Source organism: Chelonoidis abingdonii, chromosome 2 (genome assembly GCF_003597395.2).
Source record: "Chelonoidis abingdonii isolate Lonesome George chromosome 2, CheloAbing_2.0, whole genome shotgun sequence".
Taxonomy (NCBI): domain Eukaryota; kingdom Metazoa; phylum Chordata; order Testudines; family Testudinidae; genus Chelonoidis; species Chelonoidis abingdonii.
The window spans coordinates 40,466,574-40,489,228 of record NC_133770.1 but is presented as its reverse complement, the minus strand read 5'-3'; the positions used below and the strand labels follow the sequence as shown (position 1 = coordinate 40,489,228).

The window sequence follows — 22,655 nt, the reverse complement described above, 5'->3', positions numbered from 1 at the left end:
TATGATTTATAATCTGTGTACACAAAAAGGGGATGTTATAAACTTCAAAGGAAGCACTTGTGATATAGCATGGCACCTACTGTATTGCATATCTATTTCGTTAGGAATATTGGGTGGCTGGGCAAAATCTTCAATACATGTCATCTGAAAAGGTCAGCCCTATTCATTTTTTAGTGATTTTTTTTCTTGACTCAAATGTTTTTATTTTTAGTCTCAGATCTTTTCCTTAACATCATTGGTGTGTAAGACAACATGATTTCATACATGAAATATGAAAACATAATTACTGTACAATATTCTCATTCGGAATGGATCCAGGAGCGAGTTCCATAGCAAACTAGTTAACTGATGCTTTATAAATCAAACTAAGTGTTTTAAAAGCATTATACAATTTTGTTACTTTATCACTATTACAATCTATAATTTATTTCAACTGCTGCTATAATCAGAGAGACAAGGTGAGTGAGGTAGGTAATATCTTCTGTGTAAGCTCAAAGGCTTGTCTTTCTCACCAACAGAAGTCGGATCAATAAATGATATTATCTCACCCACCTTGTGTCTCTAATATCCTGGGACCAACATGACTACAACAACACTACTTGGTCTTATAATCAATCATGTTATAATGACATGTCATGTTGATGTCATTTTAGTTACTGGTCTGAATTAACTTACTGCACTAAACATTCTGTTTCAAACTACTAGAGGTAAAATATAATTTGCATTAATACATTTGCTTATTACAGGCATGACTGATATATTGCCACCATTGTGGAGTTTTCAATGCTGACTTGATAATTAAGTTTACAAAGCAAAACCTATTTTCTCCATCTAATTTCAGATTTCAGTGTTTCCTTTTACTATAAACATTTCCTTTTATTTGCAAAAGGAATGGTTACAGTCTTTAAAGTACTTCCATATAACATCAGCATGTCTAATGATTGACTTATTGTATGTAATATGGAATAGGCAGTGTGGTTTTGCTTCATAGACTCATAGAATCTCAGGGTTGGAAGAGATCTCAGGAGGTCATCTAGTTCAACCCCCTGCTCAAAGCAGGATCAACACCAACTAAATCATCCCAGCCAGGGCTTCGTCAAGCTGGACCTTAAAAACCTCTAAGGAAGGAGATTCCACCACCCCCTAGGTAACCCATTCCAGTGATTCACCACCCTCCTAATATCCAACCTAGACCTCCCACTGCAACTTGAGACCATTGCTTCTTGTTCTGTCATCTGCCATCACTGAGAACAGCCGAGCTTCATCCTCTTTGGAACCTGCCTTCGGGTAGTTGAAGGCTGCATCATATTTCATGTGCTTTTTGCTTTTGCTGGTCTAGTAGGTCTCTAAAGAGTCTCAAAAACGTGTTTAAGATAGAAAGGGGAGCGGGGAAGAAATACCTAAAATGTGCAAATACCTGGTGGGTAGACAATATTAGTTCAACATATCCATTTAATGCAGCGGTTCTCAAACTTTTTTACTGGTGACCTCTTTCACACAGCAAGCCTCTGAGTGCGATGCCCCCTTATAAATTAAAAACACTTTTTAATATATTTAACACCATTATAAATGCTGGAGGCAAAATGGAATTTGGGGTGGAGGCTAACAGCTCATGACCCCCCATGTAATAACCTCACAAACCCCTGAGGGGTCCCAACCCCCAGTTTGAGAACTCCTGATTTAATGCATAAGTTCAAAACCAACTTTTTGCTATTTAGACTTCTGGAATTCCATCAAGAAAAATGTATGGCTTTCTACCTTCAATGACATAACTGGACAGGAGAAAGCACTAAAAATATACTGCAGGAAACAATCGAGCTTTGGCAAAAAAAAAAAATATGGAGTAAATAACGAAGTCAGGCCTTCTATCTCAGACTGGTAGGAATCTGATGAATAACACTGAAAATGTATAGCCTAATTCTCAAAAGTGCCAAACATTCGCAATTTCAACTGAAATCAATAGGAGCTGTGGGTTCTCAGCACCTCTGAAAATCAGACCACTATATGTTTAGGCTGTGAGTTTATCAGCAAGTAGTTGATAAAAATCTTACAATGCCAATATGACACTTGGATCATGCAGACTGCAACATAATTTTCATTTATCTTCTTTTACATACATTATGCAGAAGCATCTTATGAAATAATTAATGTATGCGCTGACGAATGACTTATTGATTTTTCAAATGCTATTTACTAAACATAATGAGCCAGATTTTCAGCTGGTGTAAAATGCAGTACCGCCATTAAAGTCAATGGAGCTATGCCAATATATAGTAGCTGAGAAATGGACCCTGTGAATCATATATGTTTAAAGCTACTGTGGTTAGTAGTGTTCTGTTGCATAATTAATCTGTAAAATCTAAAAGTAATTGTTTTTTAAACTTTACCTTGCTCTGAAGCTGTGTAACTTCTCTTGCAAACACACTGTCAATTGTGGCTGGCATCTGCTTATATAGAGAATTGGAAAGGTCTTTTTTAGCAGATCCTTTGTACTTTGCCTAGAAAGAAAAAAAGGAAAAAAATGTAGAAATTATTTCAAAGAGAATCACATAGTAACTAAACAAATCATTTTGTTTTACTTTGAAATAAAATTGTACAAAAGAACATTTTAGTGGAAAAGACCTAGATAAGTCTTATAGAGTAATTTAAGAATACACATTTATTTTCTTTCTTTCTTTATATTTCAGATTAGTGGATATAATCCATGAATCATTGTAATGTACTTGATAGTTAAATTGAAGGAAGCCTTGAATGAGGCAAGCAAGGTCAGCAAAAAAAAAATCTGTCACTTACTATTCACTTCTTGATCCAAAAAGCAAAATTATCTACATATTTTCAGTTTTCTGGAGTTTTGCACACTGTGTTCAGTGGGGAAACAAACAATGGAACACAGACACTCAATAAGAGGCAGTAATTAATTTTCATTGGCGAATACAAGAATATGAAAACAACAATTTGTTTATTCATTGCTACTTAAGATTTCTATGTCACATACTGTTTTAAAATTTCTTGTTATTTCTCATGTGTTTTCACTATCACTCAAAACTAGCATTTTCTAAGCATCATTACGAAAGCACAGAACACCCAATGGCAACTTTCTCACAGCAGAGTCTTGTGATGCAAGCCAGAAGCATAGTACAGAATAGTTGGTTTGCTTCTGTTTTTGTCTCTGAAGCCAAGTATGTCAGGAGCATGAATTTTAAATTCATAAAACAATGTTAGATACTATCTTTAAAAGTAATCACTGATTTCAGGAATATGCCATCTTAAATGCATTATCATATTTAATTGATGTGCACCAACTGGACCATGTCTAATTATTTATTACTCTGGTTATTCCCATGAATAATATTTTTTAAAATTCTGCTAGAGAATTCGTTTCTCCCAGATTTTTTGAGAGTTGAAAAAAGATGCCAAAATACAATATTAAAAATACCTACATTCTCCAACAAAGTCTACAGAACACTAGAGGTCAGCAATTTACAATCTTAGTCAGCTATCACTATCGTATTCAACCACTGCAACAAATGTTACCTAAACAGCACTCTACAAAACTTCTGAAACAAAAATCAATTGTTTTTACTTTTGTTATATATTAAATCTTTAAGTGTTCTTTTATTAACAATCACAACAGCTAGTAGCTGTTTGATACCAGACAAAATAGCACATAACAACAGCTTCACATATATTTGGCTTCTATAACCTATATGATGTCTTATCTCAGTTCATTTATGTTTGTGAATGAGAACATTCAGAATAACTCCATTATGTTTATTCCACTTGTGAGTTATCCTACCTATTCCTGACACATGAAGATAAATGTCAGTAAAGCAGCAAACATATGCTTTTATATTTGATCTAGACTTACAACTAATCAGCACTGAAGTTTCAGAGAAAATATATGGAATGTATGTGAATTATATAAAATCTCAGATCAGATATGAAAACTGGACACAGTTCATTATATACAAAACATGGGGAAACTGAGGCACCCAGAGGTTAAGTGACTTTGCCATAGTCACACAGAGAATGAGTGGCAGAACCAGAAATGGAACTCAGATCTTTTGATTCTCAGTAATATGCTTGCTCCTTTTTGTAAGGCTCCCTTCCGAGTTTTCACTCTCTACCCCCAAAACAGACAAATATACATTAATGCAACAACATGCCTTCAGGAACATCTCTTCCTAGTGCCAGGACATGAGTAGTTGTCAGTAAGTGGTGGTCTAATCAATTCTGAAATCTATATTTTTGGCTCAATAACACCTTGCATATATGTGTGTATGCATGCATACATCTACAGACTCACACAGACTGAAAAATGTACCTAACACTCACTGGCCCAAGAACTGAACCTACTTGCCAGAGTGAAAAATACACCACTCCCTGAGACAAGTAACACACTCTCCCCGAAATGTAAAGAAATAAAATGCTGTCAGAATTAAGACATTACTTCGGTTGACGAACTCCAAAAGAATAAACCCTTTAAAACAGGTTCTGTGGTATGTTTAAAAAGTTTCTTTCTGAAAAACTGAATAGGTTGGGCAGGGACAAGGAGGAGAGAGACTGAGGGGAAAAAAAGGGGGTGGAGGGTGAAAAAAATTAAATTAAAAAAGCGGGGAGTACAGAAGAGGTGAAATTAACTCCCCATCCCAGGAACAATGAGATGCTCCCACTCTCTCATATCAGCCTAAGGACTGGAACAGCCATAGTTCCTGCACACCAGTGACTGGCTGGTCATTTGTGCTACCCTGTGCAGATTAAAAGAGGAGCTTTCTATGGCATGTAAGGGGGCACTACATGGCAACTTCATTCATGGTCCTTCTCCCCACCCCAAGTAGCATGGAGGGACCTTGCACAGGTACTCCACATTCCAAATAAAATTTGTTCTATATGTATAGTATGTAATTATAAAAATTTTTACTGGAGTTTGAGTTAAGATAGAAAACTTTTCCACTGTGAGTTCAAATGTGGCCCATAACAGTTATAGTGTGCAGTTAAGAGTTGATGTTCATTTATTTGGTCTAGTAAGTATGGAAAATAGGAACTGGGGTCAGTATACTTGGGAAAAGAACAGGAATACTTGTGGCACCTTAGAGACTAACAAATTTATTTGAGCATAAGCTTTCTTACTATATGTTCCATTCTATGCATCTGATGAAGTGGGCTGTAGCCCACAAAAGCTTATGCTCAAATAAATTTGTTAGTCATTCTTATTCTTTGTTTGCTATTCAGAGTGTAAGCTCCTCAAGGCAGGGACTATCTATTTCTATGTATCTGCATAGGACCTAGCACAATGGAGCCCTAGTCATTACTGTAATACAAATAATAATGACTTCTCTTAGTATATCATCTGTGAAAGGGAGTGTAACAGGGGAGTCTGCCACTTCAAGGGCCGAGGTGGGGGACAGGGAGCAACTGGCACTGTTCTGGAGAGAAGCTCAGCAGGCAGGTGCAGGGAATCAGCTGACCCAGGTGGACAGCAGCTAATGATTGGGTGGGATTCCCACTGGAGGATATCACTGAAGAGCCCAACTCCATGAGGAAGCCTGAGACCAGGAGACAGCTGAGCGCACAGTCTCCTGTGGCAGCAGCAGAAGGTTTCAACAGGGCAAGTCCAGGGAGGTTCAGACCCTTTAGTTACTGGAGGCTAGAGGGTCCCACAATTTCAGTCAAGACCAGGACAACTGCTTTTCTAATTGTTCTATATTTCTTTTTGTTTTGAGTTGGAGAATAAACAGAGCCCCGGGGTAAGGCCATAAACAGAACCAAGCATGGCTGATTGTTTGTCCCAGGCTAATGAGCAGGTCCATCAGCTCACAGGGGGTAATATCTACTCTCACAGAACTATTTGCATTTAATGTTTGTCAAATGATGTGGGGTCCTAGAAGAAAGGTATTATAGAATTCTAAATTACCATTACATACTTAAACTGCATACAGTAGTGACACTGCTATAACCCACTAAAACTTGTGGATTCTCTTGCTCTTTGATATAAATAGACTCCCCAATCCGCCCCTTCAAGAATCAAAATAGTCAGCTTAATGGGCTTTTTTCTTGGTAACCAAATACTGAAGAATATTCTGCAATCTTTTATATCTTACCTCAGAAATAAAAGCACTCAAATTTTTCACATGTTTTAACTGAGGGGTGTCAGATACAAATGTGAACTTGCCTTTAGATTTTTCATACTCTTCTTTATAGTGGATCTACAAAGAGAAAAAATTAATTTAAATTGACCCTAAAAATAGAACCAGACAAAGGTTACCTTTTTAGATTTATTCTACTCATTCAGACAGAACACTAAAATACTGTGCCAAGTGGATTGTAAACACCACATCATGTAACAAAGTAAGCCACAGAGAAAAAACACTTGGGTAACGTGAAATAGAGGAGACCTACAACAGCAAGAAGATCAAGTTATAAGAGAAACTCCAACTTGAGCACCTAGATGATGTAAAAAAAAAAAAAATCACAAAATCTTTGCTATGACATGAAAAACACAGGGTTATTTGTTATACCTTCAGTGTATTGTCACCCACTACTTGCAATTCCTATAGTATCTTTAAAGAAAGGGGGTATTGAAGACAGAGTTTTATCTCCCTGATTTCACATCAAAATTATTAAAAACAGGCTCTAAATTTCTATACACAAATCTTGCAAATACAAAATCTTCATTTTCCCACAGCACAGGCAATTACAGTTTTTATGTATCCAAGATCATGAATAAATTCTATGGAGCAGGTTTCAAAATGTTGTCCCCAAAGTCTCTAACATTTGAAGTCAAGGTCTTCTAGATAGCTGTGTTGTGCAGGTCTCAGACGCTTCTTGAAGGAAGAAAAAAAAAATCATAAGCTCATTCCTAAAGTCTTTTCCACACACATAGGAGATCATTTTTGCTACGAAGGTAGGGTGGAGGGTGACAAAACAAAGCAATGGATCCTCTTTCTCTAAAGAAGTTATTTTAGAAATCCAACAAAAATAAAGTCTCAACTCATACTTTCCTGTGAGAAACCATCATAGGCTTTATCGTGCTATAGATGACTAACGAATATTTACGTTATTGTTGCTGTGATCTGAGTTAATGTTTTGTGTTACAGTGTGATTGCAAGGAATGTACATGGTGTTACTGAATATGCTGAAGGTGAATGGGACAGAACATGTTAGTGAAGATGGTGAATGTAACGTGTAAGGATTAAGGTACATTTAAAGAAGGATAGCTTAACTGAACTTTCCTTGTTTTTAAGGAAGTGTGTGGGTAGGTATTCCCCTTAAGCAACCTTAAGTGCTTGAAGTTTCTTTCAATATTGGTATCGACACGGTTCAATATACAGTGAATTATTTAGACTTAAGCTCTTCTGTTCATCATCTGTTCTCATCTTTCTAACCTCATTTTCACATTCTGCACTGTAGCACCTTGCATTTATGCACTGAAGACTTGCTGACAGAAGCAACACAGCCTGAGCAATAGAAAATGAAAATTTTCTTACCCCATAATTTCTGTTAGTAGCATCTCCCACAATTCTCTTATACCTGCTCCCCTTCACTCTGCAATTTCCAGAGGCAGTTCAAAACTGTTGCACAGTATATGCTGGCCATTTCTCCTTCTCCCGCTTGCCACCAGACGAGTCATTCTAAAACTTGTGTACAGATATTAACATCATAAAATGCTAACTCATTAACTATGTACAGCAGGGAACTGCCTGCACAGTAATTGTCCAACTAAAAAACTGACCCCTTGGCTAATGAGCCATTAGGAAGGGTAAAACTGCTACTAGCAGAAAGGACATTTTCAGGTAAGAAATATTCAATGATGTAGTCTGTGAGGCTGGCAGGACAGATGCCAGCTCTTGCCAAGACTGCAGACATTTGCTAAAGACTGACAAACTCATAGCTGGAGACCAGAACAGTTCACTTGTGTGTTAGTTTTGCTCAAAATAGGTAGTCTTTTGGCTATTTGAGGAACAGTCTTTTAAGAATGTATTTAGTATTTAGACTATATGAAATGTTTATAAATCACTGAATGCATTAATCTCACTTGTAATGTCGGTATTCCGTGCTAAGAATAAAGTTTCACTTTATAACTTTGAAAATGTTTGCTCTGAACTTGTGAACCCAGGCACTGGCACCATCCTTTGCCCATCCAGAAGGACTATCAAAGTCAGAGGGGTCATCAAGAAATATGGCAATAAAAAGGATTAGTTAATGGCCCTATCACACATGGAATATGCTGTGTGCAAGGAAGCTCATCCTATGGACTTGGAAGTTGAATGAAGGAAATCAAACAAAGTCACAGGAAAATTTTCCATCTTTTTGGCTGTTTGAACTCTGACAGGGCCAGAGACTCTAAACTGAAGCCAGAGATCCCCAGGGGCTGCCTTCTGGGTTTTCCCTGACAGACACTTTGACTTGACAGATCACTACAACTCTGTCCCTCTTAGGAGTTAGATGGTAACTCCCATGTGTGTATATATTTGCTTGCTTTAACCTGTAAACAACTCTCTTACTTATTTTTTCCTAGATAATAAACCTTTAGATAGTTTATTACAGGATTGGCTACAGTCGCTGTCACTGATATAAGATCTAGGCTACCAATTGATCTGGGGTAAATTACCCATCTCTTGGAACTAGAAGCAACCTGAATGTGATGTGATTTTTGGTGTAAGTCAAGTGACCATTTATCAATAAATCCAGTTTGTCTGCGTGGCAAGATAGACTGGAGAGTCTAAGGGGACTGTCTGTGACTCCACAGTAAGACTGTGACAGCGATCCAGGAGTTCACATTTGTTACTGGCTTGGTAAAATCTCATTACAGAACAAACCACCAGTTTGGGGCGTCTGCCCTGTCTTTGACAGTCTTCCCTGAGATAGTAGCAGAGAATCCTGTGGCACCTTATAGACTAACAGACGTTTTGGAGCGTGAGCTTTCGTGGGTGAATACCCACTTCGTCAGACGCAGGTAGTGGAAATTTCCAGGGGCAGGTATTTATGATGCTAGCAAGCAAACTTAGAGATATGAGGTTAGTCCCAATTCAGGGGATGATGAGGCCCTGTTCTAGCAGTTGAGGTGTGAAAACCAAGAGAGGAGAAATGTGTTTCTGTAATTAGCAAGGCCAATTCACAGTCTTTGTTAGTTCCTGAGCTGATGCGTGTACAAATTTGAGATGAACTGAAAGCTCATAAGTTTTCTTTGAAGTCTCGTTTGAAGTTTGGTTCCTGATCTTCCTATCGGGGGACTCTCTTCTGCCCGTGCCACCTCCCACCACATGATACGTTCTGTGGCGATTCTTGAGCCTTACTTTTTGCCGTCTACTCTCAAAGAAACTTCCAGGACAACACCGAACAGTGCACTGATACACAGGTACCCTCCCAACACAGCACAAGAAGAAGAACTCCCATGGACTCCCCTGAGGGTTGAAATGACATTCTGGACCTAGTACATTGGAATGCTTCGCGACGTGGCAACAGGCCGAATCGTGGAAAAACAACACTGCTTCGCCTCATAACCTAAGTCATGCAGAACGCATGCCAGTCCACCAGCCTCAGAACCACCCTGACTTATATCAAGAGGCTGATAAAGAGGTGCTGTTGTCAGTCAGGAGCAGGTCTGACTACCAAAAGGAGGCTGCCAGACAACTCTTCCAATACCAAATTCTACAGCCACTTCCCTCACGATCCCACTGAGGAATACACTAAGAAACTGCCACCATCTGCTCAGGCACTCCCTACACTAACGACCGGCACATCAGCATACCCTTAGAGCCCCGACCAGGCGTTATTTCTATCTACTACAAGATCTACAAACCGGAAATCCTGGACGCCCATCATCTCAAGGCATGGCACTCTCACTGAAGGACTGGTCTGGATATGTGGACTCGCTGCTCGACCCCAGCCACCACCCACTCCCAGCTATCTCCGTGACACCTCTGATTTCTGAGGAAACTACAAATACATTGTTCACCTCCAGAAAACACCTCCTAGCCACCTGGGATGTAGAGGCTCTTCTACACAACACCCACACACAGATGAATACAACTTGTCAGGAAACAGTATCCCTGATGATGCCACAGCACACTGGCTGCCGAGCTCGTGCTTTTATACTCCACACACAACTATTCAAATTGATGACAATATATTCTCCAGATCAGTTGCACTGGCTATGCACCCGGCATGGCCCCAACATATGCCATATTTTATGGCTGACTGGAACAACGCTTCCTCAGCTCTCGCACTCAGCCTCTTCTCTACCTACGTACATTGATGACATCTCATCCTCTGGGACCATGGGAAGGAACTTCTGAAAATTCCACACGATTTCAACAACTTCCACCCCACATCAACCTCAGCCTGGACCATCTACATTGGGAGGTCCACTTTCTAGACACCATGTGCAAATGATGATGGTCACATTATACACCACCCTATATCGAAAAACTACGAGCGCTATGCCTACCTTCATGCCTCCAGCTTCCATGCCCAGGGCCACATCACATAATCCCATTGTCTTACAACAAACACTGCAGTACAACCGCATCTGCTCTAACCTCAGACAGAGACCAACACCTACAAAAATCTCCACCAAGCATTCTCAAACTACAATACCCGCCTGAGGAATTAGGAACAGATCAACAGAGCCAGACGTGTACCCAGAAGCCTCTACTGCAAGACAACCCAAGAAAGAAACCAACAGACTCCACTGGCCATCACATACAGCCCAGCTAAAACCCTCCAACGCATCATCAGGGATCTACAACCCATCCTGGACAATGATCCCACTTTCACAGGTCTTGCCCACTGTCAACCTGCAACCTGAAACGTTTCTCACCAGCAACTACACACTACCATAGTAACTCTAGCTCAGGAACCAATCCATGCAACAACCTCGATGCCAACTCTGCCCACAATCTACACAGCAACACCATCACAGGACCTAACCAGATCGCCATACCATCACCGGTTCGTTCACCTGCACATCCACCAATGTAATATACGCCATCATACGCCAGCAATGCCCCTCTGCTATGTACATCGGCCAAACTGGACAGTCTGTACGGAAAAGGAAAATGGACGCAAATCAGATATCAGGAATGGCAATATACAAAACCTGTAGGAGAGCACTTCAACCTCCCTGGCCACACTAATAGCGCACTTAGGTGACATCCTGCAGCAAAAAACTTCAGGACCAGACTTCAAAGAGAAACTGCTGAGCTTCAGTTCATTTGCAAATTTGACACCCATCAGCTCTGGACTAAACAAAGACTGTGAATGGCTTGCCAATTACAGAACCAGTTTCTCTCCCTTGGTTTTCACACCTCAACTGCTAGAAAAGGGCCTCATCCTCCCTGATTGAACTAACCTCGTTATCTCTAGCCTTGCTTGCTAGCATCTTATATACCTGCCCCTGGAAATTTCCACTACCTGCGTCTGACGAAGTGGGTATTCACCCACGAAAGCTCACGCTCCAAAACGTCTGTTAGTCTATAAGGTGCCACAGGATTCTCTGCTGCTGTTACAGATCCAGACTAACACGGCTACCCCTCTGATACTTCCCTGAGATAGGCACTCTCAGTCGTGACCCACTTCAGACACCATGACACAGCACAGTGTCACCCACCAGTCTATTACATCTGGGAAGGTTTGAGCAATGAAACAGAAGTAGGGAGGGATAAGGAGAAAGTAAAACAGAATGAGAGAAAAAAGAAATCCTCCCCATGAAGTTTGTTCAAAAGGCAATACTATTACTGGATCGCCTCCTGCAGCACCTTCCTGCCAAAGGAGGCCTCTGCAGAAGACAGAAATTTTACTTTATAGCATCTGATAAAGGTGTTAACTGATGCATATGTGGCTAATCTACATATTTCAGTGGTGAAATCATATGCTTATTCGACCCACGAAGCTGCTACAGATCTTGTGGAGTTTGCCTTGCTTCCTTCTGGAACAGAGATGCCTGATGCCTTGTAGGCCTGCACAATGCACGGTCTGATCCACCTAGCAGTGGATAACTTGGAAGCTCTCCATCCTTGACACTTCGAATGGAAGGAGGCAAACAAAGGAGGCAAAGCTGACCTTCTAGTTGATTCTGTCACTTAGTGTAAACAGATTTATGCTTAGTCTAAATCTTCAGTGCTCTTCTGATGTCTGCAGTGTGCTTGTCAGTCAGATGATGTGGCCTGGGACAGAATGAGGGAAGAATAATCTCCTAAAAGGCATAGAAAGAAGAGTTCCCTTTTAAAAGAAATGTTGAAGAGTTCTCAGTACCACTCTGTCATCATGGAATCCACAATAAGGCTGACAGATCTGACACTTGTCTAACAGGCATAATGGCAGGCAGAAAACAGACCTTGATGGAGAGACAGAATGCCAGTGTTGAAGTCAGAGGTTTGAAAGGGTGAACTGTTATGGCTGTGAACACCAATGGCAGGTTCCACGTAGGGAAAATTGGTCTGACCAGTTAGACTGCTCTGACGAACCTGGATACTTGGACTACTCTTCCAGACAGCAAGAGGATCCTGCAAACAAAAGACTATTAATGGTTGAGATCTGGTATGCTATGGAGCTGGGCTGAAAGTCTGTCTTTGGTCAAATTCAACAGTCTTTATTCACACCTTCTTGGAGGAAGTCCCGAATAGCTGAGATCCCTGGGGTATGGGATCGCATTAACACAGTTCCCTGAGTCACATTCAGTCAGAGGGAGTGGCCATGAGTCCTGCTTGTCTTCACACTCTCTCAAGACTCATTTAAGGGTTGGAGGATAGGGACCAGTAGCCCCACAGGGATCTAACCTTTGAGGTCCTGTGTTGACTCAGTATTTACCCCCTAGTTTGTTCAAATTAAGTCCTCCTTCTCCTTAGAGTCTCTCCCTATTCTGCTTTGTCTATCCTGGTTTGGTTTTTCTGTGGTGGAGTCACAGCTACTTGGAAGGGTGGGGACCTCATCATGCCTGTCCCAAATCAGAGATCCAGGTCCTAAGAGGCTACAGTAAGCTGGCTGGGAGCACGCTGGGCATAATTCACTCTCTAGCAAGCTTGGGAATGCTTCCTCACATAGGAAGCACCTTTTGGACCTTGCCCAGTGCTTGCGCAGCTGCTCTGTCATGCGTATAAGGGGACAGAGTAGCTCAGCAAGGAGGCACTGCTGCGAAAGCACCAAGACTCTGTGGCCAGGATTCTGTACAAATGCTGAACCAGGATGGAGACTTAGAACAAAAAAAGAAGCTTGATACTGCCCCAAAATAGTTAGAAAATAGAGGCAAAGAAAAGGATGGAAGTAAACCAGTTGCTGCATGCCTGCTGCTACAGAGGCAGAAGATCTGGCAGCAAGCAGGAAAAAGAGGCATGTCCAACTTTCGCTGTGCTACAGCTTTGAACTGCTTCCAGAAACTGCAGAGTGGAAGGAAGCAGCTCATATATAACATAATTGTGGCAGATGCTGGGCTGCAAAAATATCCATTCTGATTTCCTTTCTCATACAATCTTTGATGAATATTGCACATTCTAAGACAATGTTCCTCATAGGTGACCTGGAAGAGTCATTTCTATGAGTGTAATTTAGTCTCCAGGCAGAATCAGTTCTTGACCTTTCTGAAGACAGCCAAAAGAGGTGCTAGTTGCAATGTTGTTTTGCATGATGTAGGTACTGTCCACCAAGAAGTGGGCTGGACAACACCAAATTCATTTCAGACAGGCAACCATATAACTGTGAGATGGTAAATATCTTTGGTCATTTCTCAGCTGGACCATATTCAGACCAGTGAAGGGCTCTGTATCTCAGTACCAGTCATATTTACTCCTTGATAAAACACCAAGCTTGGAGGAGTTGCAAGTGCTTTGGAGGACAGAATTAAAATTCAAAATGATCTGAACAAACTGGAGAAATGGTCTGAAGTAAACAGGATGAAATTTAATAAGGACAAATGCGAAGTACTGTACTCCATTCAGGAAGGAACAATCAGTTGCACACATACAGAATGAGAAATGACTGCCTAGGAAGGAGTACTGCAGAATGGGATTGGGGGGGTCATAGTGGTTCACAAGCTAAATATGAGTCAACAGGGTAACGCTGTTGCAAAAAAAGCAAATATCATTCTGGAATGTATTAGCAGGAGTATTGTAAGCAAAACACGGGAAGTAATTCTTCTGCTCTACTCCATGCTGATTATACCTCAACTGGAATATTGTGGCCAGTTCTGGGCAGCATATTTTAGGGAAGATGTGGACAAATTGGAGAAAGTCCAGAGAAAAGCAACAAAAATGATTAAAGGTCTAGAAAACATAACCTATGTGGGAAGATTGAAAAAATTGGGTTTGTTTAATCCGAAGAAAAGAAGACTGAGAGGGGACATAACAGTTTTCAAGTACATAAAAGGTTGTTACAAGGAGGAGGGATAAAAATTGTTGTTCTTAACCTCTAAGGATCGGACAAGAAGCAATGGGCTTAAATTGCAGCAAGAGCGGTTTAGATTGGACATTAGGAAAAACTTCCTAACTGTCAGAGTGGTTAATCACTGGAATAAATTGCCCAGGGAGGTTGTGGAATCTCCATCATTGGGGATTTTTAAGAGCAGGCTGGACAAACACCTGTCAGGGACGGCCTATATAAGTCCTGCCTTGAGTGCAGGGGTCTGGACTAGATGACCTCTCCAGGTCCCTTTCAGTTCTGTGATTCTATACACACAGTCATGGAACACTAAATGAAACAGAGGTTTTTGATGCTGATTTGGTCACTGACTTTTGTTTGTGTTTTTAAATGTGCCTATTAGAAAGTATGTGTATGCAATATGCAAGATTGAAAAGGTCAATATATATAATTATATAAAAAAACAAAAATGTAAGATTCTTAAAATGTCTCAATCTTTTTTGCTTAGAAAAACAACCAAATTAGTGATCCTTCCCCAGGTCATAGCACCCTAGACCTCCTGCCCCCTAAATAACTGAAAAGCAGCAATACCAGCACCAGTTATTTCTCATTGTTAGTTTTATTTTGGCAACTCCTAGAAGCCCCAATCAGAATGTGCTGATTGTGAGTGCAAGATTTCAGTGGGTAATTATGATAGGACATAAGAAAGAATCTTCACATTAGATTTTGATCCTAGATGTTCTGTTCTGCTATAGACATTTTTGCATCATCAGGCAATTGGAAGATGAAAAAGGACATACAGAATACTGTAGTGACATTTTTGCACTGAAATATATATTCACCATATGAAGTAGGCAAGAAGTTTCTGAAGCATAAATGGTGTGAATATATGGTGATTACAAGCAATGACTGGAAGAAATGAGCATAGAAGCTTATATTCTTACTCAAATTTGGGGTTTAAAATTTGGATGAGTACAATATTAATTTGGCCAAGTGTGAATTTTTGCCTGCAAGTGACCTCCTATTCATTACAAAATATTATGCAAGGATAACTGGATCTCTGAGACCTTACAAGATCTGATTATGAAAAATCCTTCCTTTGGGACTTAGGCTCCCAAATCCCATTGAATTTCAATGGGAGTTGGATGTCTAAGATTTTTAGGCTCCTTTGAAACTCTCAGGCCAAAAATATACCTTTTCTGTCCTTTATACGTATATAATTTTGACTAAGAATTATATACTCATTGGGACAACCACACCTTAATATAATTGGTCATAATTCCACTAACTTCTGTGGAAATACTTTTCTTTACACCAGTTCTGTATTTGGCATTATGTCTCTTTAACTCTTATTTCACAAGATATTAAAAACACCACAATTCTGTTTTACAACAAATGGGGAACAAAGATTTCAACAGTAATATTTACAATAGTTTTCTATTCTGAAACTTTATATCCATTCCTATTGAAGTTAATAGCAGAAAATATATTACTTGCTATGGAATTTGAGTTTTGTTCTAGGTACTATATTGAAAGAAAACATTAAAAAAACATCAGTTTTTGCATCTCCACTACTTATGTATGTACACACACACACAAATGTAACTTTCACACTTCAAGAATCTAAAAACAGCCTACTAGTATAAGCTATGGATGTATGTATGATATACTGTGTAAAATAAAAGTGTTTTACTGTGTTCAGAACAGGAAACCATCAATAAAGTGAAAGTTGTTGTTCCTGTGAATATTTTTGAAATATGATAAAAATATACTTAATTTTTTTAAGATTAAGCTGCATATGCAGCCATCACTTAGGTAAATATACAGGTATACATTTTTTTTTTTTCCAAATTCACAGTGAATTATTTTTGTTCAGATGTTGGCAAAGATATACTGAATTTAAGGCCCCTTTTGGATAAATCAGCATCTTATGGGAGAGCATGACCTTAAATATCACAATTTAGGGCTTGAGCCAATTTCCACTTGGGTTAATGTGAGTCTTTAAACTGATTTCAACGAGAGCTGGACTGGGCCCTTAATGACGTCATATTGTATTTCAAATTGCTTCCATTTAAAAAATACAAAGTTTAAATGCTAAGTTTTCACATTTAGGCACAACATTTTTGCAAGTACATCTCTATGTATCTAAAACCGTGCACAAATATACAGAGTATTTGCACATACATATAGCCACTTAGGAGCCTATATAGCCATTTGTACCTACACATCTGGTATTTGTGCCTTCAGTTAGATGCAAGTGGGTGTGTCCACATCCAACTTTGAAAATCTGTCCCTAAATGTAGAAACCAATGTTTGAAATTCCATTATAATGTGATGCCATTTGGTGGGTCATTGACAGCAGGGATTACATTCAATACTTCTGGATATAAAAGCATAAACCTGTACCAGCTAAAAGACCTAGATTCCTTAGGCAAACCCAGATTAGGCTCATTAATCTTTATGTGTGGCTTAGTCGCTAGAGAAATACAGACTACAAAATTTAGTAAGGATGAGCTATGCACTGTCCCTGGGCATGGAAACTTATCCCAAGCTGCAGAGATCCATTTAGCTTAAAACATGGTAGGGGCCACTATTTGATACACAATGCTCATGGGTGGATCAGCAGCAGAAGGAATCAAACCCAGGACTTCTGAATCAAAAAGCTTATGTCTGAGCAGTTGAGCTAAAGGTCCCATCTGTTAGCTGAAAGGCTCTAGCAGCCTCTTGAATGTTTATGTGACACAGATCCCTCTAGAGGGGAACAGAAAGCTACAGTGAGTAGGTGTGAGCTACAATTGCAAAAGAAGAGTCAAAGGACCAAATTCTGCCAGATCCAATTCAGTCAGCTATACCAATGCAGCTCTACTGAAGTTATATGGATATGGTCAGTAGACTTGCACATGTGTAACCGAGTGCAGAAACTGGCTCAGGACACACTGGTATCCATTGGTTAGTATTAGCTTTAACCAACAACAGATTAAAGCCAGAACAATTTGTTTCAAACTTGCTATAAATCTTAAAATGAAAAGTCAAACTCTGAAACATTTGACAAATGAGATATTCAATGAGGATTTAATTAAGACACAGTTTATCATACATCCACATTTTCTATCCAATACTGAGAAAAACAGCTTGAAACAATAGTTAACTGGGTCATAATTACTCTTCTTATTTTAACCAACAAGAAATAATTTTTTATCTCCAGTCTACTGACAATTCTCAGAATTGTCTTGTAGTTAAAAGAAAAGAAACCAGAGCTGCAACAAATTCATTTTCTATTAATTTTTATTAACCATCATTAAACACTATTAATTGAGAAAAACAGTAATTGAAGTCCTGCCAGGACCTAATCTTCACCGATGGCAAGGAGATGGTGAATCAGAAAGAACTACAATTTGGACTACAGTATGTGACAGATTAGATGATAAGTACCATTATGTTTAAAGGGAATTTGCTGCGGGTGATAAAGAAACATTAGTAACATGCACATATGAAATGCAGTATGATGATTCAATAGGCAAGCTATTTCTCTTCCACAGAAAAGACTATGATAATTTGCTTAATAACTTTATTTGTATTCAGCTTTCTACTTTCCCCATAACAGTACCCTGTGTCCCCTTTTAAAATACAAACAATAAAAACAAATTAAGGGGTCCAATTTAAATGTGGAAAAGAAAGAGGTTGGAAACGAAGTCCAACATAAGTCAGAATAAAAGGCATCTTGAAAACTGTTATTTAGTAAATTGGATGGATTTGAGAGGGGGGCAACATAGGGATCATCACAAACAAAGTGAACATCAGCTGACTACAATGGTGGAATCGTTAAACAGTAGCACGTAAGAACAGATATCTTCTCATACAAACCCCAAGGCTTGTATGCCATAAAGGGCTTTAAAAATAACAGTGCCAATTTAAAGTCTGATTGTAAAAAATACAGGGTGAGCATAATATGATCACAATATCTCAAGCCATGAACAATCATGACATTGCACTCTGACAGAGTATCTGTGTTGACAGCCTTAAAAGGAAGGAAAGGAAATAACCCAGCCTTGTGGTCACAAGGTAACGTGCTGCTGTCCCAAGGTCACCTTAGGGTAAAACTGTAAGTCACACAAAGGCATTAAAACCCACGTATGTTGGACATACACATATTACCTTCATTTCCAGTCCCTTCCCTTTCTACATGGTAATGAGCAAATTTGGGTCTGAAATATATATACATACACACACACGGAGAGGTTTTCAGGTAAAACTGTGTTTATTACCAAATGAATACACTAATCCATTTCCATATTTGCATGTATAATAGCTCCTCTCTAAACAGACATGCAAACACAAAGTACTTTGCACAAATGTTTATAAAAAAGCAAATGTAAAAAGCTATGAACATGGTTGGATCCAAAAGCAAACAAGAATATTCACTGAGCTCTGTTCCCAAACTTTGTGCAGGTGCTGCCAGAAGTGAGTGAAGACAATCCCTTCATAGCTGTGTGTGTCTCCTGTAACTAAAAAGGGTCAAGAGGGTCTGGCACCATTCCTAGAATGAAGAAGTGTGGTGGTAGGGGAATTTTCTCCCTGGGTACTGTAGGGCTTTTTTAGTGATAGTGAAAATTCAGTTATGGTGAAGGTTTGGGGGAATTAAAAAAAGTTCACTCTGAACCTGATCCAGTACTCATTAAAACCAGTAAAAACACATCCAGTGATTTCAGTGAGCACTGGATCAGGCCCAAAATGTGGGTTCCATTTTCGTATATTAATAGGGAGAATTCCTTTTGAAATTATATTGATTCTGGACCATTGTACTTCTTATAATAATATCATACAGGAATCATTATCCTTTGAAAGTTTCACATATCTCAGTGAAAATCTAACACACTCTTCATCAAAAGCCAGATCTTCAAGGGTTTGAAACCTTATTTTAAAATTCATTTATTCATCTTAGCTCCCAAACCTTCACAGAAAAATCAAAGAAAGATACCTCTACAATAATTATCAACTGATTAATAGCAGCAGCAGCCACTACGATCACCAATGATACACTTTTCAATAATAATTACTTTCTAATTAAAACAAATAGTTTATCAGCACTGTTCAGAGTATATTTTGCCTTTATGACAGCAATCATATCTAGAAATAAGTAGTATGGAAACAATACATGGATTTCACGTCAGCCTAATGCATCATTTTCACTGTGGCTTTTACCTGACTTGACAGGCTTGTATGGTGTCATATACAGTACATTTCCAAACAAAAAACACATAGATAACTATCAGTACCTTTGATAAAAATATGAATAGCCTGTACTACTTCTTAAAATACTTTGATGTTACTGGGTTATCAGTTTACTGGCCTCTCTTAAGGCTGTATCCAATATTCAGCGCACACCAAGATTTAAGTATTTCCACACAGTGTTCAGGTACAAGAGAAGTTTTGACCCTGTCAAGTCGCATTCTCTTCCCAGCATGATAGCTCCTAAACATTCCAGATGTACCATTTTTCTGATAAATGTCTTCCAGTAATGAATTTTTTACATCCTCTATAGTCTAGTTTCTGCATGTATTAATCTTACAAGGTCAACATACTTATTCATCTTTGATAATAATGCTACAATAAGTGTATACATCATGTTACAATACAAGGTGAACCAGCCCCCACTTTGCAGTTCTACTAATCAATCAATTGCCAAAACGTTCAAGCCTAGAGTTGGCTGGAAAGATTATTTTAGAGGTAAATCACCATCGCTCATATAATGGGCTGTCTTGCTGTTAGTCACCATGTATACTTAGTCCATGAAGGAGAAGTGTCACACTATCTCTAACCAAAAACAGAACCCCAATTAGTGCGCAGTTGCAAAGTTCCTCCTGGGATTCAAGTTTCCAGGAGGGGCACCGCAATAAATACAAACTCAAGCTCAAACCTTCACTTTCATAATTCACTCAGGGGGGCAGATCCTCAGCTGACATAAAGCTGGTGTCGGCTTCAGTGAAGCCAACAGAGTTACTCCAATTTATGCCCACTACAGTTCTGATCTAAGGTGTACATGCCAAATGCAGCCATACATTATATTCCTATTAAGAACTCATTTGGAATTTGTTAATTGAGTGCCTTTATGCGATTCTGTAACATTTTAATGGAGTTTCCTCATACACATATTCTTGTGCAGCCCATTGATATTATTTTGTATGTTTTAATCTATTGAGTAGGCACCCAGAACCTAGGATGGGCACCTATAGCTACATTTTATAAATCTGAAGAAATAAGAATAATACACATAAAACCTTTAGAATAACATTAACAGACAAATGGTTACAGTCACTTACATCACTTATAATTTCAGTGCATCTTCTGGCCAGTTCCATGTTTCTGTCCTCAATAACAGGCTTAAGGAACACCTATAAAAGCAAGGGAAACTATCTCAATATCACTAAACTAAAACAGTGAAAAAAGAAGTAAGCACCTTTTCCAAGTTATCACTGCCACCCACCCTTTCTTCTTCCTCTTCCTCACTTTCATCCTCCCTGAAATCCTGAAGGACAGGCATTCTTATTTTTAATATTTTTGAAAAACAATGGGGTAAAAATTGAAAAAGTCCACTGCTGCTGCAAACAGTTTATGTTCTACCACTTGTCTAGGGGGTACACTTCTCTTGTGTCCTTCACTAAGCTTAACCTTACCAAGGCTTCTTCCTTATTTAGACAACACTTGAAAGTCTTTATCTGAACAATTCAGTATGAGTGAACTAAAAGGCATTACAGATGGCCTTACTAACTCAGCTAATACTTTCTTACAGATAAAGTATAATTAAATGACCTATTCAATAAACTATTCCTAAACATCTAAGACATTTAATTAAAGCACTGTAATTCAGTAACTATGTAAGATGAATGATTTAATGAAATTAACTGGCTAAAAGAGGTGCCATGAAGCCTAAGATTATGGGGAAACTATCTAGTTCTAACATTTAAGATATCACAGACTCCAAACCAGCTGTCACAAAACTTCTTCACTCAGTCCAAATAAAGTTTATACAGAAAAGATGCACACACCTTTAATTTTCTGCTACAGAGAGTCTGGACAATTCACATTTGCTTTATGAAATATAATTTCAGAATGTAATACATGTTACTTTTAGTGCACTTTCCTGAAAATGTTCTTTCCATATTGAATATTATACATTCTTAAAATGCTTCATGCATTATGTCAGCTACAGTAATATACATACATACACATACCAACACTCTACCGAAGATAACATACCATGATCATACAGATAATACATGTTCCTTAAAGGCCTGTAACCATTCACAATTAAACACTGTCAAGATTTGTAGTCTCAGAGCCAACCTTTTCTGTATAAATTCACTGAGCTCAGCTCTGTTGGAACAGAAGCTGCTTTATTGCTAATGGAAATTATCTCACCTGTTGTTCTGTAAGAATATATTGTAAGTAGAACTGTTGATTAACTGTAGTTAACTCACGTGATAAACTCAAAAAAAAATTAATCATGACTTATTGCAGTTTTAATCTCACTGCTAAACAATAGAATACCAATTGAATCTTATTATATATTTTGGGTGTTTTTCTACATTTTCATATATATTGTATTCTGTGTTGCAATTGAAATCAAAATGTATATTATTTTATTACAAATATTTGCACTGTAAAATTGATAAACAAAAGAAATAGTATTTTTCAATTCACCTCATACAAGTACTGTAGGGCAATCTCTTTGTCGTGAAAATGCAATTTACAAATATAGATTTTTTTGGTAACATAATTGCACTCAAAAACAAAACAATGTAAAACTTCAGAGCCTACAAGTCCACCCAGTCCTACTTCTTGTTCAGCCAATTGCTAAGACAAAACAAGTTTATTTACTTTTACAGGAGATGCTACTACCCTCTTCTTATTTATAATGTCACCAGAAAGTGAGAACAGGCACTTGCATGGCATTTTTGTAGCCAGCATTGCAAGGTATTTACGTGCCAGATATGTTAAACATTCGTATGCCCCATCATGCTTCGGCCACCATTCCAGAGGATATGCTTCTGGGCTGATGGCGCTCGTTAAAAAAATTACGCAGTAATTATATTTGTGAATTAATTCCTTGGGGGAGAATTGTATGTCCCTTTCTCTGTTTTACCCACATTCTGCCATATATTTCATCTTATAGCAGTCTGGGACGATGACTCAACACGTTGTTCATTTTAAGAACACTTTCACTGCAAATTTGACAAAACCCAAAGAAGTGTGAATGTGAGATTTCTAAAGATAGCCACAACAGTTGACTCAAGGTTTAAGAA

At 38.7% G+C, this 22,655-nt stretch overlaps 2 protein-coding genes across 4 annotated transcripts in view; both read right to left on the bottom strand.

The window, feature by feature from the left end:
• LOC116822079 (LIM zinc-binding domain-containing Nebulette) overlaps positions 1-22,655 on the bottom strand; it is a 460,572-nt gene that overhangs the window by 120,085 nt on the left and 317,832 nt on the right. The window lies entirely within an intron of this gene.
• LOC116830358 (nebulette-like) overlaps positions 1-22,655 on the bottom strand; it is a 174,488-nt gene that overhangs the window by 69,623 nt on the left and 82,210 nt on the right. For both annotated transcript variants that reach the window (XM_032789798.2, XM_075062301.1), the window contains exons 2-4: positions 20,673-20,744; positions 6,102-6,206; positions 2,388-2,498 (exon numbers count right to left, since the gene is read on the bottom strand). In XM_032789798.2, the coding sequence (XP_032645689.2) occupies positions 2,388-2,498; positions 6,102-6,206; positions 20,673-20,711 (255 nt within the window). In that variant the 5' untranslated portion in view covers positions 20,712-20,744. The remainder of the gene's footprint in view (positions 1-2,387; positions 2,499-6,101; positions 6,207-20,672; positions 20,745-22,655) is intronic.